Raw genomic sequence first — 18,442 nt, forward strand, 5'->3', positions numbered from 1 at the left:
AATCGATCAAACTAACAAAGTACAACTAAACAACACCCCACCCACCTTCAAAAAGGTATACTCAACTCACAACCTCGACAAAAACGTCACCTCCCCAGGCGCATGATACTCCGGAACCTTCATATCCAACGCTTTACCCGAGTAACCAAGATCCTCAGCGGTCAAGACAGCGCATTTCTCTCCGATAAGCAGGGCGGTCTACACAACCACCACATATTAGCATAACCCACTTACTAAAAAGAACAGGAGGGAGGGGGGGGATGGGAACTGACACTATAAGTATTACACCCCACATTATCCGGACAAATAGACAAATCAGCCACCTTAAGCCCCTGCACACCATGCACATTGAGTCGTTCATCGACGACTCCGCCGTGCGGCGTGAGATTGTTGCCTTCGCGGGGCGCCATGCTGCATGTTCCGAGGGAGTGCCAGGTTGTTTCGACGTGGCGTTGGACTATCATTCATTCAGTCATTAGTCAGTTTAATGGTACGGGATTGTTAGAGGGAGGGGGCTGTGTAGGAAGGGATACGCACCCCACTTCTCAATATGTTCGATATCCTTCTTACTATACTTGATCTCCTCCCTTGTATCCTGTATATTGGAGTTCAGCCTTGTAGGCGATGCGGGCGAAGTAACAGGTTCGAGGGGTTGGGACCAGGAGCCTTATATAATGTCAGTAAGTATTCTTTTCTAGGTGGACTAGTCCACCTAGATGCAGGGAAGAAGGGAGGTGTGACGTACCATGCTGAATCCCAGCAGAAATATGATTCGGCCCCGCATACGCCTTCGTCGTCTCCAGATCCAGATCGAATGCCCGCGCGGGCGAGTCATACGAAAAGTGAGGGTGCATGCCTGTTACTTCGCCTGCGTAGGCGCCCATCCGTCGGGCAGTCTCGCGCGACTTGATATATCCCCAGACCATGGGGGCCATGTCGCGCTTGTCATTCATGAAGCCGGCGTCGAAGTCGGGGCTTTCGTAGGGGTCGGCGGATTGGATGTGCGTGGAGCCTCGGGAGAAGGGGTATTCCTGTTGATTGATTGATTAATGAGTGAGATTGGGATTGGTGGTGGTATGGAAGGGTGGGATACTCACGAGGAAGTGGAACATGGTGAAGAATTTGCCTGGGGGCATGAGCATGTGGTCGCCGAACCAGCTATCAAATGTTAGTATCTCTAGTATGTTATTTGAAGAGGGTGTAGTGCCTACCCAGCAATAACAGAGTAATGCATCACCGGCTTATCCGGTTTATTCTTGAAGTAACTCTCCCAGCCCTTATAAAAGTCATTCGTGGGCCAGCTCTTCATCTCCTCTAGTTCCTTTGCATCCGGCCGGATCTTAACGCCAGCCTCGATGCCATTCGTCGCTAGAGGCCCCGTGCCCTTGATGTTCCATTCCTCGAAGACCTTCTTCTGCACTTCTGGGTCTCCGCGGACAAAGTCATCAAAGGACTCGACTTCAGGCTTCGCCCGGAAGACGGAGAATGTCAGGTAGTGGTCTTGGAAGTTCCGTCCCACACCAGGGAGGTTCACGAGAGGCTGCACGCCAGCACGACGGAGCTTCTCAGGGTCACCGACACCAGACCTCTGGAGGATGAGAGGGGAGCTGAGGGTGCCGCCGCTGACGATGATCTGTTTGCGGGCTCTGAAGATCGTCCGCGGGGGATCGCGGCCTGCGAGGGGCTTGGTGGGAACGGTGGCGACGCCGACGGCGCGGCCGTTCTCGATGATTACTTTGTCTACTTTGGTGTTGCACTTGAGATGCAGGTTGGTGTACTTGGCCCGGGTGCTGTGGACGTAGGCATGGGCGGAGTCGCTGCGGCGGCCTGGATGTGGGTTATTAGTCTCTCTACTAGATGTATGATATGGTGATCATGAGGACATACCTGTGTCGCGGTTGATCCATTTCAGCCAGTGTTCGGCTCCGTGGCTGCACATATTGTTAGCAGGTCGCTATGTACATGTATACATTGGAGGTATAAGTGACTTACCCTGTCTTCAGGTCCTGAAGATCATCCGTGACAGGAATGTCCTGCGACTCGGCAGCACGCAGGAAGTCTTGCATGATGGGATACGTGTAGTTCCCGAACGAGACCTTGATGGGTCCATCGAAGCCATGAATGTCCCGGTTGTTGCAGGCCCGTTGGTATGTCTCGTGCTTTCTCATCAAGGGAAGAAGCTCGTCTGTCGTCCAGCCCTTGGCCTGGAAGTCGTCGTAGTCGGAGGCAGAGGCTCGAGTGTACATCTACTTCAAAGTTAGGGTGTGTCTTACTGTTGCCAGATGTGGGTTGAGCAAGCATGGCTTACCATGAAGTTGATCGAACTGCCCCCTCCGAGAACATGGGCACATGGCACAACAGCCCGACGGCCATCAAGCCATTCTGAAGGCCGGGAGTAGTAGAAGGAAGCCGTCTTCGAGTCAAGCTTCATGTTCCGGGGGTAGATACCGGGGCGATAGACCCTAGGGCAAGGTTAGGGTGGCTTTGGGAGTAAGGGTGACAGTGTCCAACCTACCATGGGTTGTTCAGGTTGTCTTCACCAGCTTCAATCAGCAGGACCTGGAGATTATGGTCCAGGTTGGCAAGTCGACCGGCGATTACGCAGCCGGTGCTCCCACCACCGCAGACAATGATGTCCACTTCCTCTGGGATGGTCATGGTGGGTATGATTGACTACGTATGGATAGTAGAAATTGTGAGTGAGAAGGTGTGTGATTTACAGAAAAAGATAGAAAATGACCGGGAATTGGCATTCAGAGGTCGGTTTATATGCTGGCAACCCTGCAAACCCATGATGCAGCACCTCCGAATCATGGTAGGCAATGCTATGGACCAAGAGATACATCCCCGCACCACTATGTAGAACCCCTCTTGCATACGAGTCCTGACAAGGATGTGAACCAGCATTCGCACCGTCCAAGTCATACAAGGAACAAAGAGAACTGCGAGAGTCTATGGTACACGGTATACAACCTTCATTCAGTGGTATAGAGGTACAAAAGTACAAAATGCTTCCCGCAGATTCCCCGCACGGCGAGAGGGGGTCGTGCATAGTGCATGCAGTGAGTTGTCAGAGATATATCGATATAAAAGGTGGATTAATCTATATACAGGATGGACATACGGGAGCCTATTCTAATGGTGTATCTTGGCTCCTGCCGGTAATGGACGACTGGATTAAGTTTGCGACGGCAAAGAGCAGATCCTGACAGTGAGAACGCCAAGCAGAATGCCAATCGAGCAGGAGATGGTCTCGCCAGTCAGCGACCTGTTCAGACATGAAGCTCAGCGACAGCCCAAGCGTACCTTGTACAGGTCAGCTGGGAGCTTGCAGGCCATCCTCCAATGGTTGCTGTCGCGGCGGACTGGGATAGAGAGACGAATCCGGCGCCAGGCCAAACGCAACACCCAATCAATGAGGCGGATTGACCGGATAGCCACGGACGGAAAAATTGTTCTTTCTCACCCTCGTTCCCAGGCATTAATTGCTCGTATTAAGCGGAGTCGCTTTTGTTGGCAACAGAGCTGAGGCAGTGGTGACAGTGTGCCAATGGCCTCGATCTTGCCGTGGTGCGGGGAATGGCAAATGCTGGGTGTTTCCCCGCCTGCGGCCATCGCCACCAAGTCTTGTCCTAACGCCAATGATCATCCCAGTTAATTTCAACCATGGTCTTATATGGGCCGAATACAGCGTCGTCTTTGTCGTGTTCAATTTTGGGTCAGGCCCAATGACAACCGCAGAAGCTGCATTTTACGCCCCAGGCAGCTGGGTAACCGGCCCATTACCAAAGTGGCTTCTCTACCAAGCAATGCCCTCCTTTCACCCGGCCAACAGTGCGACTGCCTACACCCTGGTCGAGCGAGTCTCCGTCCTGAGAAATGTAGGTCGACGGAAAACCCCCATTACTGCTGCGCATGCTGCTGCGCCAGTTGACGTCTTTGCTCCAAGATCTGCAAGCGCAGGCCTTCTGCAGCCAATTCCGTGTCGAGGATGGCACCAACACCACGCTTCCATGACTCCTCCAGCCCCACAATCTCTCCCTTGTTGGCTTCCTGGGCGAGCTTTCTCTCCTTGTTCACTGTCTCGGCGGCCTCCTTCATCTCAGCCAATTCCTTTTCAAGCCCCCGTAGGATGTCTTCCAGCTGCGAATTGCCAATCAGCCATGCGTTCTTTCCATTCTCTTCTAGCAGTGCCAGATTCTCGTGCCGCATTGACAAATGGGAGCTAGCCGTGTAAGCCTTTTGCAGTGTCCGTTGCCATTCCTCGAGGTCGGGGGTTCCGTCAGCGGCTTTAGCAGGAGCCTCAGGCGCTTCATAGCGGGAGAGATCGATTCCGCCGGTCAAGGGCAATCCAGCAGCCTTGCGGTCCACCTCCTGCTGGATGAGAGGAGAAAATCGCGACTCAGGAAAAGCAGGAATGGACGAGTGGATAGTGGTTTTGGCATCCAGCGAAAGTTCCGCGGCAATTAGCTTCTCTGCAGCTGCTCGTGCCTGGGTGGAAGGGGTCGGTTCGATGTCTAATGACGGTCCACGCGTTAGAAGGGAACTCATAGCAGAGGTAAGGCAACTTACAAGGAAGTGAGTCGTGGGATTCGTTGATGAGAGGCATGTTGACTTGAGCCTGCGTATTAGACCTAGATAACGAGGAGCTAGAAGAGGCAGGGGTCAATGCGAAGTGATATCTTGTATAAGATCGAACAGTGCCAGCAGCAGTAGCTCGTCATGAGCGTCTCAGCTTTTGCGCCCGAGCACAGGAGGGCGGTGAGTATCACTGGATGACTCAGCATTTTCTGCCGGAGCTGATCCGGGGTGTTTTAAGCTAAACCGTTTCGGGCAACCCAAGTATAGATGAATCTCGTCCAGCTGCGACACGGACGTCTCCTTTCCTCCTTCGTTCTCCACATGATCATCACTTTCCCGGATCTTTAGGCAAGGCGGGCCTCTTCTCCACTTCTCTGGAGGCTTAGCCTAGGCTTCTCTATCAGACGAGGTTCATGCGATCTACAGGGTCCCTTGTGACAGGGCAGGGCTGGTCCCTGACTGGCCAGTTCCCCGCCTATGACCTTGACAGAGTTGCAATGATGATGACTCAACCAGCCAACCGCATGTCATCCATCTTCAGAGCCGAATCTAAACTTATATTCTTGCAGTTAGTCGACGCGGGGCTGGATAGAACATTCCTGATCAAGCTTAGCCACAGATGACGACGGGAACGGACCAGACCCTTTCTCCTACATTCCAATAGCCTTTTCACCAATCGCGCCTCTTCCGCATCCTCCCCGCAAGGTTGCAGAGACCCTGCAGTGTCATCCCCGGAGCCGTCGTTGCAAACTAGCCGGGCATGCCTTGTGATAGCTCCTGCCTCGGTCGGTCCCTGCTTGCAATAAGAAGTGCGCATCCCCGTGGACAGGCTGAAGGCTCTCTGGCACTGCAACGATCCTAGAGCTCACGCCTTATCTCGGTGGAATGGCGAACTTCAGGCTGGGTGTGGCTTTGGCCAGCAGCGTGGCAACGGCACTTGTGTTGCTGCAACTGTTCTCACTGTTTCAGCACCAGAGCCAGCCACTCATTGTCGGTACACAGTCTAAGTGGGCGCACAGAGCTGCTGCAACCGAGGCGAACAACGATGATATTTTCCTGCTAGGCGCAGGAAAGGCGGATATAACGGGGTAAACTACCTTTATCCTACCAGTGCTGCATGGATGCTGATACATTGTCTGCTAGGCCTGTTGTTGAGTTAGGGATGAATGGATATGCTAGCTTGGACCAGATTGGGACTGGTCTTCGGCAGAGAATCTACTCTCGGGCTTTCATTGTGGCCAATAATAACAACCCAGATGACACTTTCATCTACCTTATCCTGGATGCTCTGACCGGGGACACTGCCGTGCGCCATGGTGTACTTGATGGCCTTGCTAGCCTGGGCAGCGACTATGCTCGATACACCGAGCAGAACGTCGCACTTACTGGGACACACTCTCATTCAGGCCCCGGTGCCTGGATGAATTACCTTCTTCCTCAAATCCCCACCAAGGGTTTTGATAAACAGAGCTATCAAGCGATTGTTGACGGTGTCCTCCTTTCAATCAAGCGAGCCCACGAAGGTTTAGCACCCGGACGTCTCAGCTTTGGGTCCATAGACCTAGAAGACGCCAATACCAATAGAAGCCCCTACGCTTATGACGCCAATCCTGCAGAAGAGAAAGCTCGGTACTCGGCGAATGTGGACAAGACGCTGACTTTGTTGAGGTTTGATCGGGAATCCGACAACAAGACCACTGCCATACTGACCTTCTTTCCCGTACATGGTACATCTTTGTACAATAATAATACCCTGATCACCGGGGACAACAAGGGTGTGGCCGCGTGGCTTTTTGAGCGCAGTGTCAAAGGCGACCAAAAATTCTCCGATGACTTTGTCGCAGGCTTTTCTCAGTCAAATGTCGGCGATACCAGCCCGAATGTGTTAGGAGCTTGGTGTGAGGATGGCTCTGAACAACAATGCCGATATGAAGATAGCACATGCGGCGGGAAGACTGAGGATTGCCACGGCCGTGGACCTTACTTTCGTGAGAAGGATAACGGCGCAAAGAGCTGCTTCGAGATTGGACGGCGACAATACGCGGCTGCGAAAGAACTCTACGCCAATCTGGATTCCAATCCTGTTCGAATTCTTTCAGGCGCCGATGTCCGCTCGTTCCACACTTACCAAGACCTGTCCAACTACACTTTTACGTCGCCGTTTAATGGTAGTACTCTAAAGACGTGTCCTGCCGCATTGGGATTCTCGTTTGCAGCCGGCACCACGGACGGGCCAGGATTTTTCGACTTTACCCAGAATGGCACGGGACCAGCCGATTCCAACCCTCTATGGTATGTTGCTCGTGCTTTCTTGCACCAGCCGTCAAAAGAGCAGCAGGCGTGTCAAGCGCCGAAGCAGGTTCTTCTCGATGTGGGACCAATCACACAGCCGTACGCCTGGACACCTAATATTGTGGACATTCAGGTCCTGAGAGTGGGTCAACTATTCATTGTCATCTCGACAAGCGAAGCCACCACCATGTCTGGGAGACGCTGGAAAGAAGCGATTGGCAGCTCTGCAAAAGAGGTTCTTGGAGTGGCAGACCCTCTGGTAGTCCTAGGTGCGCCGTCCAATAGCTATGCTCATTACGTCGCCACGGAGGAGGAATACGGAGTGCAGCGCTATGAAGGGGCCTCGACTCTGTACGGGCCCAATACACTTGCAGCATACATCAACCTAACCCTTACGTATCTGCCGTACCTGGGCAAGTCAGCGCAGACGGGCAGTCTACCGTCGCTATCCTCCGGGAAGATACCTCCCGTCAATACCAACAACTCACTAAGCTTTATTCCCTCAGTTATATATGACGGATCGCCAATTAGCAAAGCATTTGGGGATATTGTATCCTCGTCGGCAAATGTCACTTACGGGCCTGGAGACATGATAAATGTCACATTTGTGGGGGCAAACCCTCGCAATAACCTACGGCAAGAGTCGACCTTTGCGGCTGTGGAGAGGTACAACTCAGCTACCGGGTCATGGGATGTTGTGCATACTGACAGCGACTGGAACCTTCTGTATAACTGGGAAAGGACGAGTACGATTTTGGGGTATAGCGAGGTCACTCTCCAATGGCAGATCGAGGACGAGTATTACGACACGGGGAATCCTAATCCCATTCAGAGTGGAACATATCGTCTCCACTATTACGGCGACTCAAGAAGTGTGCAAGGTAAGATATCCTCCTTTGAGGGGATTAGCGAAGCGTTTACGGTTGCAGTCAGCTGAGCTGGCCTCTACTATGTTGAAGGAGGCTGGTTCAAGCGGCAAGGAGTGAGGCTTATGAGACAGGATCAGGACGTATATGAAAGTAGGAATGATCTAACAGTAGCTTTGGACTATAGCCAAGTCAATATTATTGAATTTCTCGCAATTGGATATTTGTTTCTCTTGCTGCTTCGTGGTTGGCTGCATCCCAGCCAATCTAGCCATGCCTCGCTGGCTCAAGGATGGTGGCTTAGCTTGTGAGGCTTATGCTCCGACATGGCGAGATCCACTCATCATAGCTCAGTAGAAAGATTGCTATGATCCACTGTTCTGCAAGACTTGACACGGTTGCCAATGAATGGGAAATGCTGGCCAACCGGGGCGGGTGCTGCAACATCCCAGCCGGCACTTCTTTGTCGCGCGCCAACTCGACTCTCGCCAGCCAACCGATCCCAACTTTGAGTCCCACAACAGCAAACTGGACTGTCGGAGTGTTTCATGTCAAGCTGCACTTGATGGCGGTCCAGGCAGTGGCATCAGCTAAATAAAGAGATGAAGGATGGGCGCTTTCATCGCTTGGCTTTCTTAAACACGGTCTTTCTCTTGTCTAACCCTCATTCGCTCTGCATCATCCATGATCTTGATTGTCCTTCTTTACTTTCCCTCACTTCGACACTCTTTCGTTGTTTCTAGATATTAATTCGAGTCAAAGATGAATTTCTGTCGCTTCTGAACTTGCCAATACATGTTAATGCAGCGTGGTCAGCTATTTATCTTTGCATACTCTCTTTGACAGCTCGTTTATTTGTCCCCTTTACATCTCCTTGACATACATACATAATATTGGTACTATTTCGACTGCATAATTCCAGCAGCAGACGAGATAATGTCGCTCATACCAGTTATCCTCGTGACCTTCTTCCTGGTCTTTTGCTGCGCGGCTGGTCCGATTGCTCCTTTTGCTTCCAAGAGAGACTTGGAGTCGCTCTTCCCATCTCCTTCGCTCACTACGCCTTATATGCACGTTGCCAGTCCTTCGGTCGATGACGATGACGACGATGAGATCAACGCTTTGACTGTAGTTCCGGTCACTCCCTCCAGTCTTCCTCAGACTGCATCCAGCTCTAGCACTACCGTTGAGCCAGCGCCATCAAGCTCAGCTGCGTTCGTTCAAGTATCTCCGACTACTTCTACTCATGTCGACTCAACTACCTCTCTGTTCGAATCTTCCTCTGCAGATACGCACTCGTTATCTACAAGTGTCTCGTCAGACAGCACCGTGACTACTTTGTCGCTGACTTCGACAACCATAACTACGACTACAACCACAACTACACCTTCATCTTCAGCACTCTACTTGCCTCCCGCGAGTGCAGTTCCAAGTTCTCATACGACAAGTTCTTCGTCGCAGGTGGTGCATACCACAACACCATCTAGCACGCTTTCTGAGAGCTCCCATGTTGTAACACCCTCAATTACCATGCCAGGAGGTCCAATGGAAGCCTCGTCGTCTCACGCACCTATGCCAACAACCTCTTCTCACATCACGCACGAGACGTCATCCTCTGCTATCAGAGTATCACACTCATTCAGCACAGCAGCTCAAGCATCTCCGTCACACCGAAGGACGATCACATCATCTAGTAAACTACTACATTCCTCAACAGTCGCACCCCTGCCATCAAGCGATGCTCCAGAGAGCACTACATCATCCCACACCTCCGAGACATCAACGCCCACCAGCTTCACTATTGGAGTCATCACGCCTCTCCCAGAAGCCAGTGCTAGCTCTTCCTCAATGCCTGAAATGTCACCATCCACCTCACACTCCAGCGAGAGCACAACAACCACAGCCGTGGACACCTCACCCACACCCACCACAAGACAAACCACAATCTCACCCACCGACAATAAGACTACTACACCAACCCCCCACACAGCCAAACCCTTCATCGGAGTGACCATACCCACGACAAGCACAACCACAACCAAGACTACTCAGCCAGCAGACCCAGTGGACACAACGACCACAACCACTCCCACACCAGAAACAGAAGACGCCACCACAACATCCGCCCCAACCCCAGTCGTCGTACTAGTTACACCCGAAGGATCAACGACTGTCATCGGAATCTCCTCCTTCATACCTTCTAACCCAGATACCACATCCACATCATCCCTCACAACAATCAACCCAACCACAACAAAAGAACCCCCAACGACCCTCCACTCCACATCCACAACCATGCAAACCATCTACGTTGTCATCACAGATACACCCACCCCGGAACAAACCTATGATTCAACCACCATTGCGACTGCTATCGTTACTGTCGTTGATAAACCGACCCCAACCTTGGAAACTGTCCCTACCACCACCACATCATCAACAACATCTGAGGAAGGGAAAGTGTCGACGACGACTCCGACTCCGACTCCGTTAGATGCAGAACAAACGCCAACGAGATCTAGCGAAGAGGATGATGTGTCCACGTCCACGTTCATACCTACGATAACATCAACATCTTCTCTTTCTAGTGAGACAGGTGATGTTCTTATGATTGTGCCTGTGACGCTTACGGGTCCTGTTACTGTGACTGTTACGGTGACGGAGAAGGAGAAAGAGACGGTGACAAAGACGGAGACTGTTACGGAGAGGGTTACGGAGACGGAGAGTGTGGCTACTTGATTTGGTTGTTATGTTATGTTATATGATATGTATTAGTTAGGAGGGATGGTGGATATAAGTGGTAATAAGACATACATAATTCAATTTTTCTGAGTTGATTGGTCCATGGCTTGTGTTATTGGATGTGCTACCTCTCCATGTTGATTTTGTAGTAGTATTTTATCAGTTATTTCGACACACATTGGGATTTGTCATCCATCTCATTTGAGATACTTCCAGCAAAACAGCTCATATCATCCATCCACCCATGAAATGACCTAGATATAGGTATCATCACAAAAGATCACACGGTCAAACAGTCAATGAAACACTCTATAATAATATACACAAATATATAGACACCATGGCCGTTCAATCATACTCCCGACCCGAATAGTACACACACTGAACTCCGTCGCCACCCCAGCTTTGCTAACAATCAGTATCCCGCCTCCCAAACGAATAAAGCAATCGATATCCCATTCCAGAAACTCCAGCTATAAATGATGCGAAAATAAGTCAGCTTCAAGAATGCCTTCGTGTCCATTACAGTTCGGATAACATGCCCCCTGCTTCGGCAAACTTGGCCTGGTATTCTTTCAGACTGGCCCATTGGCGCAGCTCTTCTTCGTCGCGGTTGTGATCGCTCAAATAGCTGATGGATTGTCGGTGTACCTCGGGACTGGAACCGCTTTTGCCCTGGCTAGATCCGGATTTGAACCCCTCTAGGCGTACAAGAGTATCAATGAATGCGCGAAGGTAAGCTTCGGCTTCTGCGGATGTTAAAGGTTGGGGACCAGAAGTGGAGGGCGTGATCATGCTATGATGCGGGAAGTTGAGTAATGTGGAGGCGATTTGGCGAATTTTAGCAGTCTATGAAGGGGTCAGTTCTCCCGGTTCAAGTTAAAGGAAACACAGGGTGCATACGAAACTGCCGCCGTTGGGTTCCATACTACTCTCGTTGACCGATTGCAACAAGATGAATAGATCCCGGATCACCACCCGACGCTCTTCTGCCATCATCCTCCCAATATAATCTGATTGGGCTTCCGCATCGTATGTGTCTAGACTTTGCGGCGGCTCACCTTCAACCTTAATCGTAGTTCTTGGGCTGACGGGAATTTGCTGGTCGGACTGTTTTCGCTGCATTTTCCACGCCCCGTACAAGGTCCAATATTTCTCTACCAAGTATGATCGGGTGCCCAACTGGCTCGCGTAGATGTTCGCCTTTTGAATCTGAAGTTGCATATGGCGCTTACGAGCCCGCGGATCCTCCACAGGTGTAGTCTCGTATTGGCCATGCCCGTTGCCCATTTCGGGATCTTGAGATAGCTGGATAGCCAATTCCCTTGGAACATTAGATAAGCCAGATTTAGCTTTTTGCAGACATTCCCACGCAAGAGAGCGCTGCCGTTCCCAATCAAAGACCTGGCCGCTTCCAAACGCAGTCTCCCAGGCGGAGAGAGTATTATACGATTTGAACACCCGGACGTTGGCGTTGAAGCCCACCAGAAGGGAAATCCGGTCAGATGGTTGTGGTTCAACATGTGTGGAGAAGATATACTCATCATCCACTTCGAGGGGCAAGGGAGGATAACGCGAAGTCGGAGTTTCAGGAGGCACATGGATAGTCACGTCACCGGAGCCAAGCTGCTGCAGCGTCCGGTAGCCGGCGATGGTGGTGTAAAATAAGCGTCGTCCGAGCTCCTGCTCGATGATATCGACGGGAAGATCGGCGGTCGCGCCGCCAAAAGGATCTTGCGAATAACGCGACGAGGAAGAGGGGCTTGGCGGAGTCATTGCCCGAAAGTGATTCGACTGTCGAGAAAGGTCATACACATGGATCATAGTAAGGCATTCCGCGAAATATGCGCGACATCGGCGCATGTGCCAGACGTATCCTGCGCAAAGCCCAAGGAAATAGCTAGTTGCGGCATCATACACTGTCGCGCTTCGATCCAGATAGCCGTAGCCTCTAGCTTGGACTGCAACATCATGGCATCGCCTGACCAATGCCATCGAGTGTGGAAATGCTGCCTTCTCCGCCTCCGTCTTCAGATGCCGTTTGGGCCTCCGCGGAAAGGACGCCACCAGTGTCCCGACCATGGCGGCCGTGAGGGCCAAAAAGGTAGGGTTAGAAAGGTCATCTCGCCGCTCCAATGCGGCGCGGAACGTGGGCTCATGGGGGACAGGAACTAAGGGATGAATGTAGGTGAAGAAATCGTCTATTAATAGCCACAGGGTCGGCATATAACAAATGGACTCCGCCGATAAAGGTGCTGGGGTGGACGAGGGGATGGTGGTGCTCCCCACTGACCCGGGGGGACCCGGGGTGGCATGGTCTGATGGACTTGGGGAGCCTGCAGGGGACTCTGCTAGTTTTTGCTTTTTGAATGCCTCTGCATGGCGGTTAGGGGGACCGCGACGTCGACTCGGTCGTTCATAAGTGCAAGGGATGTCCAAGCTTGCGCATGACCGACAGGGTGGTCCGCTGGTGTCGCACTGAGCAGAGTTAGCCAACACTGCCCTTTCTTCATGAACAGTGACAGCTGCATGTAGTATACCTTCACTTTTCGGATACTACAGGCGTCACAAGCCTTACGCAGTCTGGTTCGTTGGTCCATGAGCATGTAAAGGACACAGCGGATATTCCCATGCTCTTGTAAATTGCATTCAGAAGCCTAGAACATAGGGTTGTTGTTGCGGACCAGGACCAGGACGTCCGCGCATACTACACCACAAGATGCTGGACAGAGCACTGTCGCGTGCGGGTCGGAGACGGATAGCGGGATGATAACGAGTAAAACCTGGAGAAGATGCAGCAGGAATGACTAGTAGTAGATAGTTAAGGTATGCCGATAGTCCCGGGCACTAGCGAACAACAGCACCTCGGAGAGGAGGGGGAACACCAGGGGGGTGAAGTAGAGTAGAGAGTGCTAGTCCAGTCCACGAAGACCGTACAATCGGACGAACGGTCCAGTTGTTGTGGGGGAAATTGGAAGGATGATCGCCCGAACGAGGCTCGAAGATTATGAAGGGACGGCGGGTTAGTCTAGAAGGGTTAGATTGAAAGATGGAAAGACTAGATTTCGCAGGGTTTCGCAGAACCGTTCAACATTTGAGTTTTAAGATTATGAGCAGTGAGCCCAAAGAAGCGACCCCAGAGTGACCTAATGCAATATCGACCACCGGTCAGGTCAGGATATCCCCGCCCGGTGGAGGTCTGGACGCCGGCTTAGGTTGGCTGGGACAAAAGTAGTGGACGAAGTAGTCTGGTACCTTAAGTTTGGCCAAACTCCGCCGTCGATGGAGAAGAGGGGCTCCAATGACGGGTGGAATCGGAGCCCTGTACTTCACCGGTGATGAGCGTTTATGGAGCCTCGGAATTGTGTTTGCTTGGTTTTTTTTATTTTGTAGTTTTCTTCTTCTTCTTAGATTACCAATTGTCTTCTGTCGACTCTTTTTCCTTTCATCATTTCCTTTCTGTTTTGTGCCATGTCTAATGGGGTGATTTGAGAAGCAGTGTCGATCACAGAGAGAGAGACAGAGAGAGAGACAGAGAGAGAGACAGAGAGAGAGAGACAGAGAGAGAGAGAGAGAGGAGAAGGAAGAACCGAGACAGACTCCGAATCAGGCGGGGAGGAGATCACGTGGCTGCGCGTCATGCCGCTTACAAATGAGACTGTGTGTGATATGCTGGAACTTGAGGCTCAAGGGCAGCCCGAGGCAACGAATCTAGAAAATGGAATGGGTCGCATTGAAAGAGGCTGAGTTAGTTAGTAGTAAAAGGTATAATAAGCAACAATTATGCCGGGCGCCAACGATGACGATGGAGGGAACCGACTGAGACTCCCATCGTCGCAAGTGCCGTCAGGGACTCGGTGCCTGATTTGCTCACAAATTGGGAGTAGATGCGGGTAACAAACAAATCCGGAACCCTTAACTCTGTGGTAGAGGAAGACTTAGTATAGTCTAGTCTCCGTACTCAGTTACTACTTACTATAGGATCGGAGCACTGTCGGGCGCCGGCAAGGTTTGCTAAGTTGCTAAGGGTGCTGCTAAGTCTCGCCCCGTCAGGGGTTACTTCCCAATCGGTCCGTCTCCGCCGCAGACTAATCTTAACTTCCCCCCCGATACTAATTACATTTAGTTATCCTCGACCAGCGAAAGGCTCCCTGTCTACCAAAGTACCTTAGAAAAAGCCCGCAGGTGGAGTCGGCAGTCTTTTTGCGTCCTGTCGCAGGGACCAACCATGCAATAATGGAACGATCGAACTACTACTACCGACCCTCTCTCATGATTCATGACGCTAAGAAGTGTTCGGTTAAACCCGGTCATCGGTGTGACCACATTAAAATCGGTATTCTGTACGTTGATATCCCAACAATTGTCAAGGTAAATAAAAAAATCCCTTGACACCACAAGGGCAGTATAGAAGTGAAGAAGACGGGGGGACGCTAAAAGAAGCGGGAATAAAGGCTAAAGAAGCATCAAGAAAAGAAGAAGAAAAAGAAAAGAAAAAAACACAAACTAAATCATAGCATCATCATCGTTGTAATCGTCGCGGTAGAGACCTTCGGGATCTCGCCCGGGCCTCCTGCCCAAAAGATCGCGCTTGTTTTCAAGATCCACCGTCCACAGAGCAGATCCAACCGCGGTTGACATCAGGAAGAACATGGACAAAATGGGGATCAACTGAAGTATCAGGGCCACCGTCCCAAATCTGGGTTCCCTCGTGGTTGAGCGTCAGTATGAACCTCGGTTGATCTTCAAGGGGGTTTGTGTCAGGGGAAAGAAGGTTGAAACCCACGTGGTGTATTGCAATTGTCTGCGGCGAATCCTTTCTTTGCGCTGCTGTTTCGAAAGATCCAACAGCTGAAAGTATCGCCAATGGTGGAAGGGGCCCGCCCGGTAGCCGGTCAGCACGAGGAACATGGGTGTTCCAGCCACCGGAATAAAGTTCAGCGGTAGAAGCACAATAAATTCCACGATTTGCCGTAGAGAAAACGGTGCATAAACGGCGCTCTTGGTGGGTTTGCCGAGCCGTTTGACGACATCATCGCCTTGGGGGTACAAAACCCTCGACATGGTGACGAGTTCGCCATGGCCCTCACTCACGAGCACCGAATCGAAGATGTCCACGAGGGTCTCATCGACGAAGAAGGCTTCAAAGAGAGCAGCAACAATGGCCGCCCCCTCTCCTAGAACCAGGAACGCGCCATTGATCCAGGCCCCGACACCCTGGAAGATGGACAGGAAGGCCACCTGAGGCAAATATGCAAACAGGAAGAGCAGGACGTAGATGAAAGCGGACAGGAGAACGATCGGGATCAGACGAGTCTTGAAAAGAGGCCAAAGGTAGCGATGCGATGCAAAATAATAAATGCCCTGTAGAAAGACCAAACCATCAGTTTCACCGTCACAAAAGGGAACAGGCAGCAACGTGGGCAAACATACCCGCAGGGGATATAACCACGCTGCTTTAGTAGTATCGATATGTCTGTGTGGCATGATCAAATAAACAAAAGGAGATTGTAACGCCAAAAGGAAACCGGTAGAAAAGGGGTCTGTATCAAAGCAGAGAAAGAGCGCAAGTGTGAGATGGAGAACGATGCGGACAAGGCACAAACACACCCGAGCACGGCCTCAACATCGTCATGCCCGCCAAGACCTTATCGATAAGCGGGCGGTGAAGCACAAGCTATAAATCTGAAATTTTCGCCCGCTTCAACCTTCTCTTTTCTTTTCTTCCATACATAAACTGAACACCTTCTTATTCACTCTGAGCTCCTTGACCGTGGAACCTTGGAGGGGAAATAGAAGGTCAGAGCAACTCGCTGACTTACCCCGAATTCTCCTCCTCAAGCGTGGAGCGTTTGGAAATATTTACAGTGGTACATCACTTTTAAGAGAAATCAGGCATGTTGCCGATGTCAACCCATGTAAAAGACCTATAAACCTGCTAGCAGTAGGGATGCTATAGTGACAATTGTTGCTTGATCACATCTACAATCCCTCCCAGATGTTGAACGATCGCTGTCGGCTTGACATCAGGCAACGCCTTGTCGACCCAGCCTGCCTCAGCCCGGTCTACCCAAATGGCATTCATACCCGCATTGCGGGCGCCTGCAATGTCAAATGGATTGCCACTGACTAGCCAGATATCCTTCATCTCCGACTGGTTCCGGCCGACGCACTTTGCCAGATAATTGTAGACTGCCGGAGCGGGCTTGTACTGCTTCACTTCGTCGACGCTGACAACATCTCTAAAGAATGTTTTGTGCTGCGACAGAACCGTCGAGCTCTCCACACAATTGGCTATCATGCCCCGGGTGCCATTTGAAAAGATGACTGAGGTGACTGGCGGAAAGGCTGAAAGTTGATTCAAAGCGTCCTCGACATCGGGGAAGGGTGTCAGTCTATTATAGGTCGCCATAAGATGCTCAATCTCCTTGTCTCCCAACGAGGTACCCGTATCATCCAAGGCATGCAGAAGGGAATTCCTAGTGACTTCCAGGAAAGTAAGATAGCGCCCTGAAGCATGAGACGACATTAGCCAATGTAGAAGCAATCCTTCCGAGACTGCAACATACCCATACTGTTCAGCCTGAAGGTGTATTCAAGCTGGTAGCGTCTCCATGTCTGTGCCACCGTGCGGGCCCGGGCATCGTCATTCAAGAAGCGCTCCAGCTCACGAGTGACAGCCTCGAAAGAGAGCAATGTGCCATAAATGTCGAACGCAAGAACAATATCCCCCATCATGTAATTGAGCGTTCCAGCGCAATCGATTTTCGGATTGATGTGGTCGTAGAAGACAAGAAAGAAACACGGCCCCCGTAAACTCAACTCCTGATGTAAAAGCGGCCGATTGACGATGATGTCAAGGCCTCACTCATCGACCCAACCGCCTCACCACCACAAACAACAAAAAACCCAACAACCTTCCCAATGAACCCACAATGACAGCGCCAGACAGCGAAAATTACCAAATCTTCCGCGACTGTGTCTCGAGCGCAATCGTCGCGAAATTCTCTCCGACACCTCGAACCAAGAAAGCGCGACGTCCGCGCACAACCCCGCGCCAAAAGACCAGCAGTCGAGCAGACCCAAAACCGGAGGCAGAACAGGTCCAACAAAATGAAGTCACTAGAACAGATCCAGAAGATTTGGCCGACTTCATCGACGTGCGTAGTAGCCTACACCTAAGCCCAAATCCAACTATCACAACAACAAAACCCAACTAACCTCACCGAGAGAGGACGAGAGAGAGAGAGAGAGAGAGAGAGCGCGAGAGTGGGGTACTCAACCCCCTCCCCTCTCTCTCTCCCCCTCTCCTCACCACCACGAAAAAAAAACAGTTCATAGCCACAGAGACCTTCCCATCACTCCAACCACCCTCACTCCAAACCCTCACCTACGACCCCAACACCGACTTCACAAGCGACAAAGAATACAGCCCACAACACCTCGCCGAAAGGACCTCGCACACCCTACCCGCCTCTATCACAGATACGCTGACAGCGTACGCGGTCATTGAATCCGCGTCCGACATTCCCTATTTCCTCGCGCCGATACTAGGCGAGTACGTAGCGTCGGTGACGAAGCCGCCGCCGGTGTGGGCGACTACGCGCACGGATGCGTGCGAGATCTGTGAGCGAGATTGGATTCCGCTGTCGTATCATCATTTGATTCCGAGGAGTGTGCATGCCAAGGTGGTCAAGAAGGGGTGGCATGAGGAGTGGCGGTTGAATAGTGTGGCGTGGTTGTGTCGTGCGTGTCATAGTTTTGTGCATCGCATGGCGAGTAATGAGGAGTTGGCGAGGGAGTGGTTTACTGTTGAGAGGATTTGTGAGAGGGAGGATGTGATGGATTGGGCGAGGTGGGTGGGGAGGGTGAGGTGGAAGGCTAGGTAGATGAATCCTGGGTTTATTTTACGTCTTAGTTTTGGATTATGATACTATGTGATGGGTTGGGTAAATGTGGGG

General features: G+C 51.5%; 8 protein-coding genes across 8 annotated transcripts; 3 read left to right on the forward strand and 5 right to left on the reverse strand.

Moving 5' to 3' along the window:
* Nucleotides 1-23: 23 nt before the first annotated feature.
* BO87DRAFT_370087 (GMC family oxidoreductase) lies at nucleotides 24-2,698 on the reverse strand. The gene is made up of 10 exons (XM_025622016.1): nucleotides 2,516-2,698; nucleotides 2,309-2,462; nucleotides 1,993-2,246; nucleotides 1,888-1,931; nucleotides 1,212-1,827; nucleotides 1,098-1,158; nucleotides 746-1,031; nucleotides 538-666; nucleotides 273-457; nucleotides 24-198 (listed from the first exon to the last, which is right to left on the reverse strand). The coding sequence occupies exons 1-10, from the start codon at nucleotides 2,656-2,658 to the stop codon at nucleotides 67-69; spliced, it is 2,004 nt and encodes a 667-aa protein (XP_025474395.1). The 5' UTR covers nucleotides 2,659-2,698; the 3' UTR covers nucleotides 24-66.
* A 1,205-nt stretch (nucleotides 2,699-3,903) lies between these two features.
* BO87DRAFT_321053 (pre-mRNA-splicing factor SPF27 family protein) lies at nucleotides 3,904-4,609 on the reverse strand (the record flags this gene model as incomplete). Its single annotated transcript, XM_025619919.1, has 2 exons — nucleotides 3,904-4,517; nucleotides 4,573-4,609. 2 exons carry the CDS (start codon nucleotides 4,607-4,609, stop codon nucleotides 3,904-3,906), a joined length of 651 nt encoding a protein of 216 aa, XP_025474396.1.
* A 726-nt stretch (nucleotides 4,610-5,335) lies between these two features.
* Nucleotides 5,336-7,936, forward strand: BO87DRAFT_201918 (neutral/alkaline ceramidase). Its single transcript, XM_025618554.1, has 2 exons — nucleotides 5,336-5,669; nucleotides 5,725-7,936. The coding sequence occupies exons 1-2, from the start codon at nucleotides 5,467-5,469 to the stop codon at nucleotides 7,808-7,810; spliced, it is 2,289 nt and encodes a 762-aa protein (XP_025474397.1). The 5' UTR covers nucleotides 5,336-5,466; the 3' UTR covers nucleotides 7,811-7,936.
* Nucleotides 7,937-9,656: 1,720 nt separating this feature from the next.
* On the forward strand, nucleotides 9,657-10,537 carry BO87DRAFT_380987 (uncharacterized protein). Its single transcript, XM_025624420.1, has one exon. It carries the CDS (start codon nucleotides 10,035-10,037, stop codon nucleotides 10,476-10,478), a length of 444 nt encoding a protein of 147 aa, XP_025474398.1. The 5' UTR covers nucleotides 9,657-10,034; the 3' UTR covers nucleotides 10,479-10,537.
* A 466-nt stretch (nucleotides 10,538-11,003) lies between these two features.
* Nucleotides 11,004-13,087, reverse strand: BO87DRAFT_321000 (uncharacterized protein; the record flags this gene model as incomplete). The annotated part of the gene is made up of 3 exons (XM_025619917.1): nucleotides 11,004-11,330; nucleotides 11,385-12,959; nucleotides 13,022-13,087. 3 exons carry the CDS (start codon nucleotides 13,085-13,087, stop codon nucleotides 11,004-11,006), a joined length of 1,968 nt encoding a protein of 655 aa, XP_025474399.1.
* Nucleotides 13,088-14,987: 1,900 nt separating this feature from the next.
* On the reverse strand, nucleotides 14,988-16,062 carry BO87DRAFT_463453 (EI24 domain-containing protein; the record flags this gene model as incomplete). Its single annotated transcript, XM_025629235.1, has 3 exons — nucleotides 15,915-16,062; nucleotides 15,268-15,845; nucleotides 14,988-15,189 (listed from the first exon to the last, which is right to left on the reverse strand). Exons 1-3 carry the CDS (start codon nucleotides 15,966-15,968, stop codon nucleotides 14,988-14,990), a joined length of 834 nt encoding a protein of 277 aa, XP_025474400.1. The 5' UTR covers nucleotides 15,969-16,062.
* Nucleotides 16,063-16,227: 165 nt separating this feature from the next.
* On the reverse strand, nucleotides 16,228-17,706 carry BO87DRAFT_345825 (haloacid dehalogenase, type II). The gene is made up of 2 exons (XM_025620877.1): nucleotides 17,051-17,706; nucleotides 16,228-16,991 (listed from the first exon to the last, which is right to left on the reverse strand). The coding sequence occupies exons 1-2, from the start codon at nucleotides 17,217-17,219 to the stop codon at nucleotides 16,435-16,437; spliced, it is 726 nt and encodes a 241-aa protein (XP_025474401.1). The 5' UTR covers nucleotides 17,220-17,706; the 3' UTR covers nucleotides 16,228-16,434.
* BO87DRAFT_449941 (HNH endonuclease) lies at nucleotides 17,051-18,370 on the forward strand (the record flags this gene model as incomplete). Its single annotated transcript, XM_025628381.1, has 2 exons — nucleotides 17,051-17,641; nucleotides 17,816-18,370. Exons 1-2 carry the CDS (start codon nucleotides 17,417-17,419, stop codon nucleotides 18,368-18,370), a joined length of 780 nt encoding a protein of 259 aa, XP_025474402.1. The 5' UTR covers nucleotides 17,051-17,416.
* Between the last annotated feature and the right edge of the window lie 72 nt (nucleotides 18,371-18,442).

This window comes from Aspergillus neoniger (genome assembly GCF_003184625.1).
Source record: "Aspergillus neoniger CBS 115656 unplaced genomic scaffold BO87scaffold_57, whole genome shotgun sequence".
In the NCBI taxonomy this organism is placed as follows: domain Eukaryota; kingdom Fungi; phylum Ascomycota; class Eurotiomycetes; order Eurotiales; family Aspergillaceae; genus Aspergillus; species Aspergillus neoniger.

Excerpts from the sequence above, each read along its gene's own strand:
- BO87DRAFT_370087 (XM_025622016.1), bottom strand. The coding sequence starts at position 2,658 with ATGACCATCCCAGAGGAAGTGGACATCATTGTCTGCGGTGGTGGGAGC. Across the intron at positions 1,159-1,211 it reads CATTACTCTGTTATTGCTGG|CTGGTTCGGCGACCACATGC; the intron begins GTAGGCACTACA and ends AACATTTGATAG. Across the intron at positions 667-745 it reads TTCTGCTGGGATTCAGCATG|GCTCCTGGTCCCAACCCCTC; the intron begins GTACGTCACACC and ends ACATTATATAAG.
- BO87DRAFT_201918 (XM_025618554.1), top strand. The coding sequence starts at position 5,467 with ATGGCGAACTTCAGGCTGGGTGTGGCTTTGGCCAGCAGCGTGGCAACG. Across the intron at positions 5,670-5,724 it reads GGAAAGGCGGATATAACGGG|GCCTGTTGTTGAGTTAGGGA; the intron begins GTAAACTACCTT and ends ATTGTCTGCTAG.
- BO87DRAFT_380987 (XM_025624420.1), top strand. The coding sequence starts at position 10,035 with ATGCAAACCATCTACGTTGTCATCACAGATACACCCACCCCGGAACAA.
- BO87DRAFT_345825 (XM_025620877.1), bottom strand. The coding sequence starts at position 17,219 with ATGATGGGGGATATTGTTCTTGCGTTCGACATTTATGGCACATTGCTC. Across the intron at positions 16,992-17,050 it reads CTTCAGGCTGAACAGTATGG|GGCGCTATCTTACTTTCCTG; the intron begins GTATGTTGCAGT and ends CTCATGCTTCAG.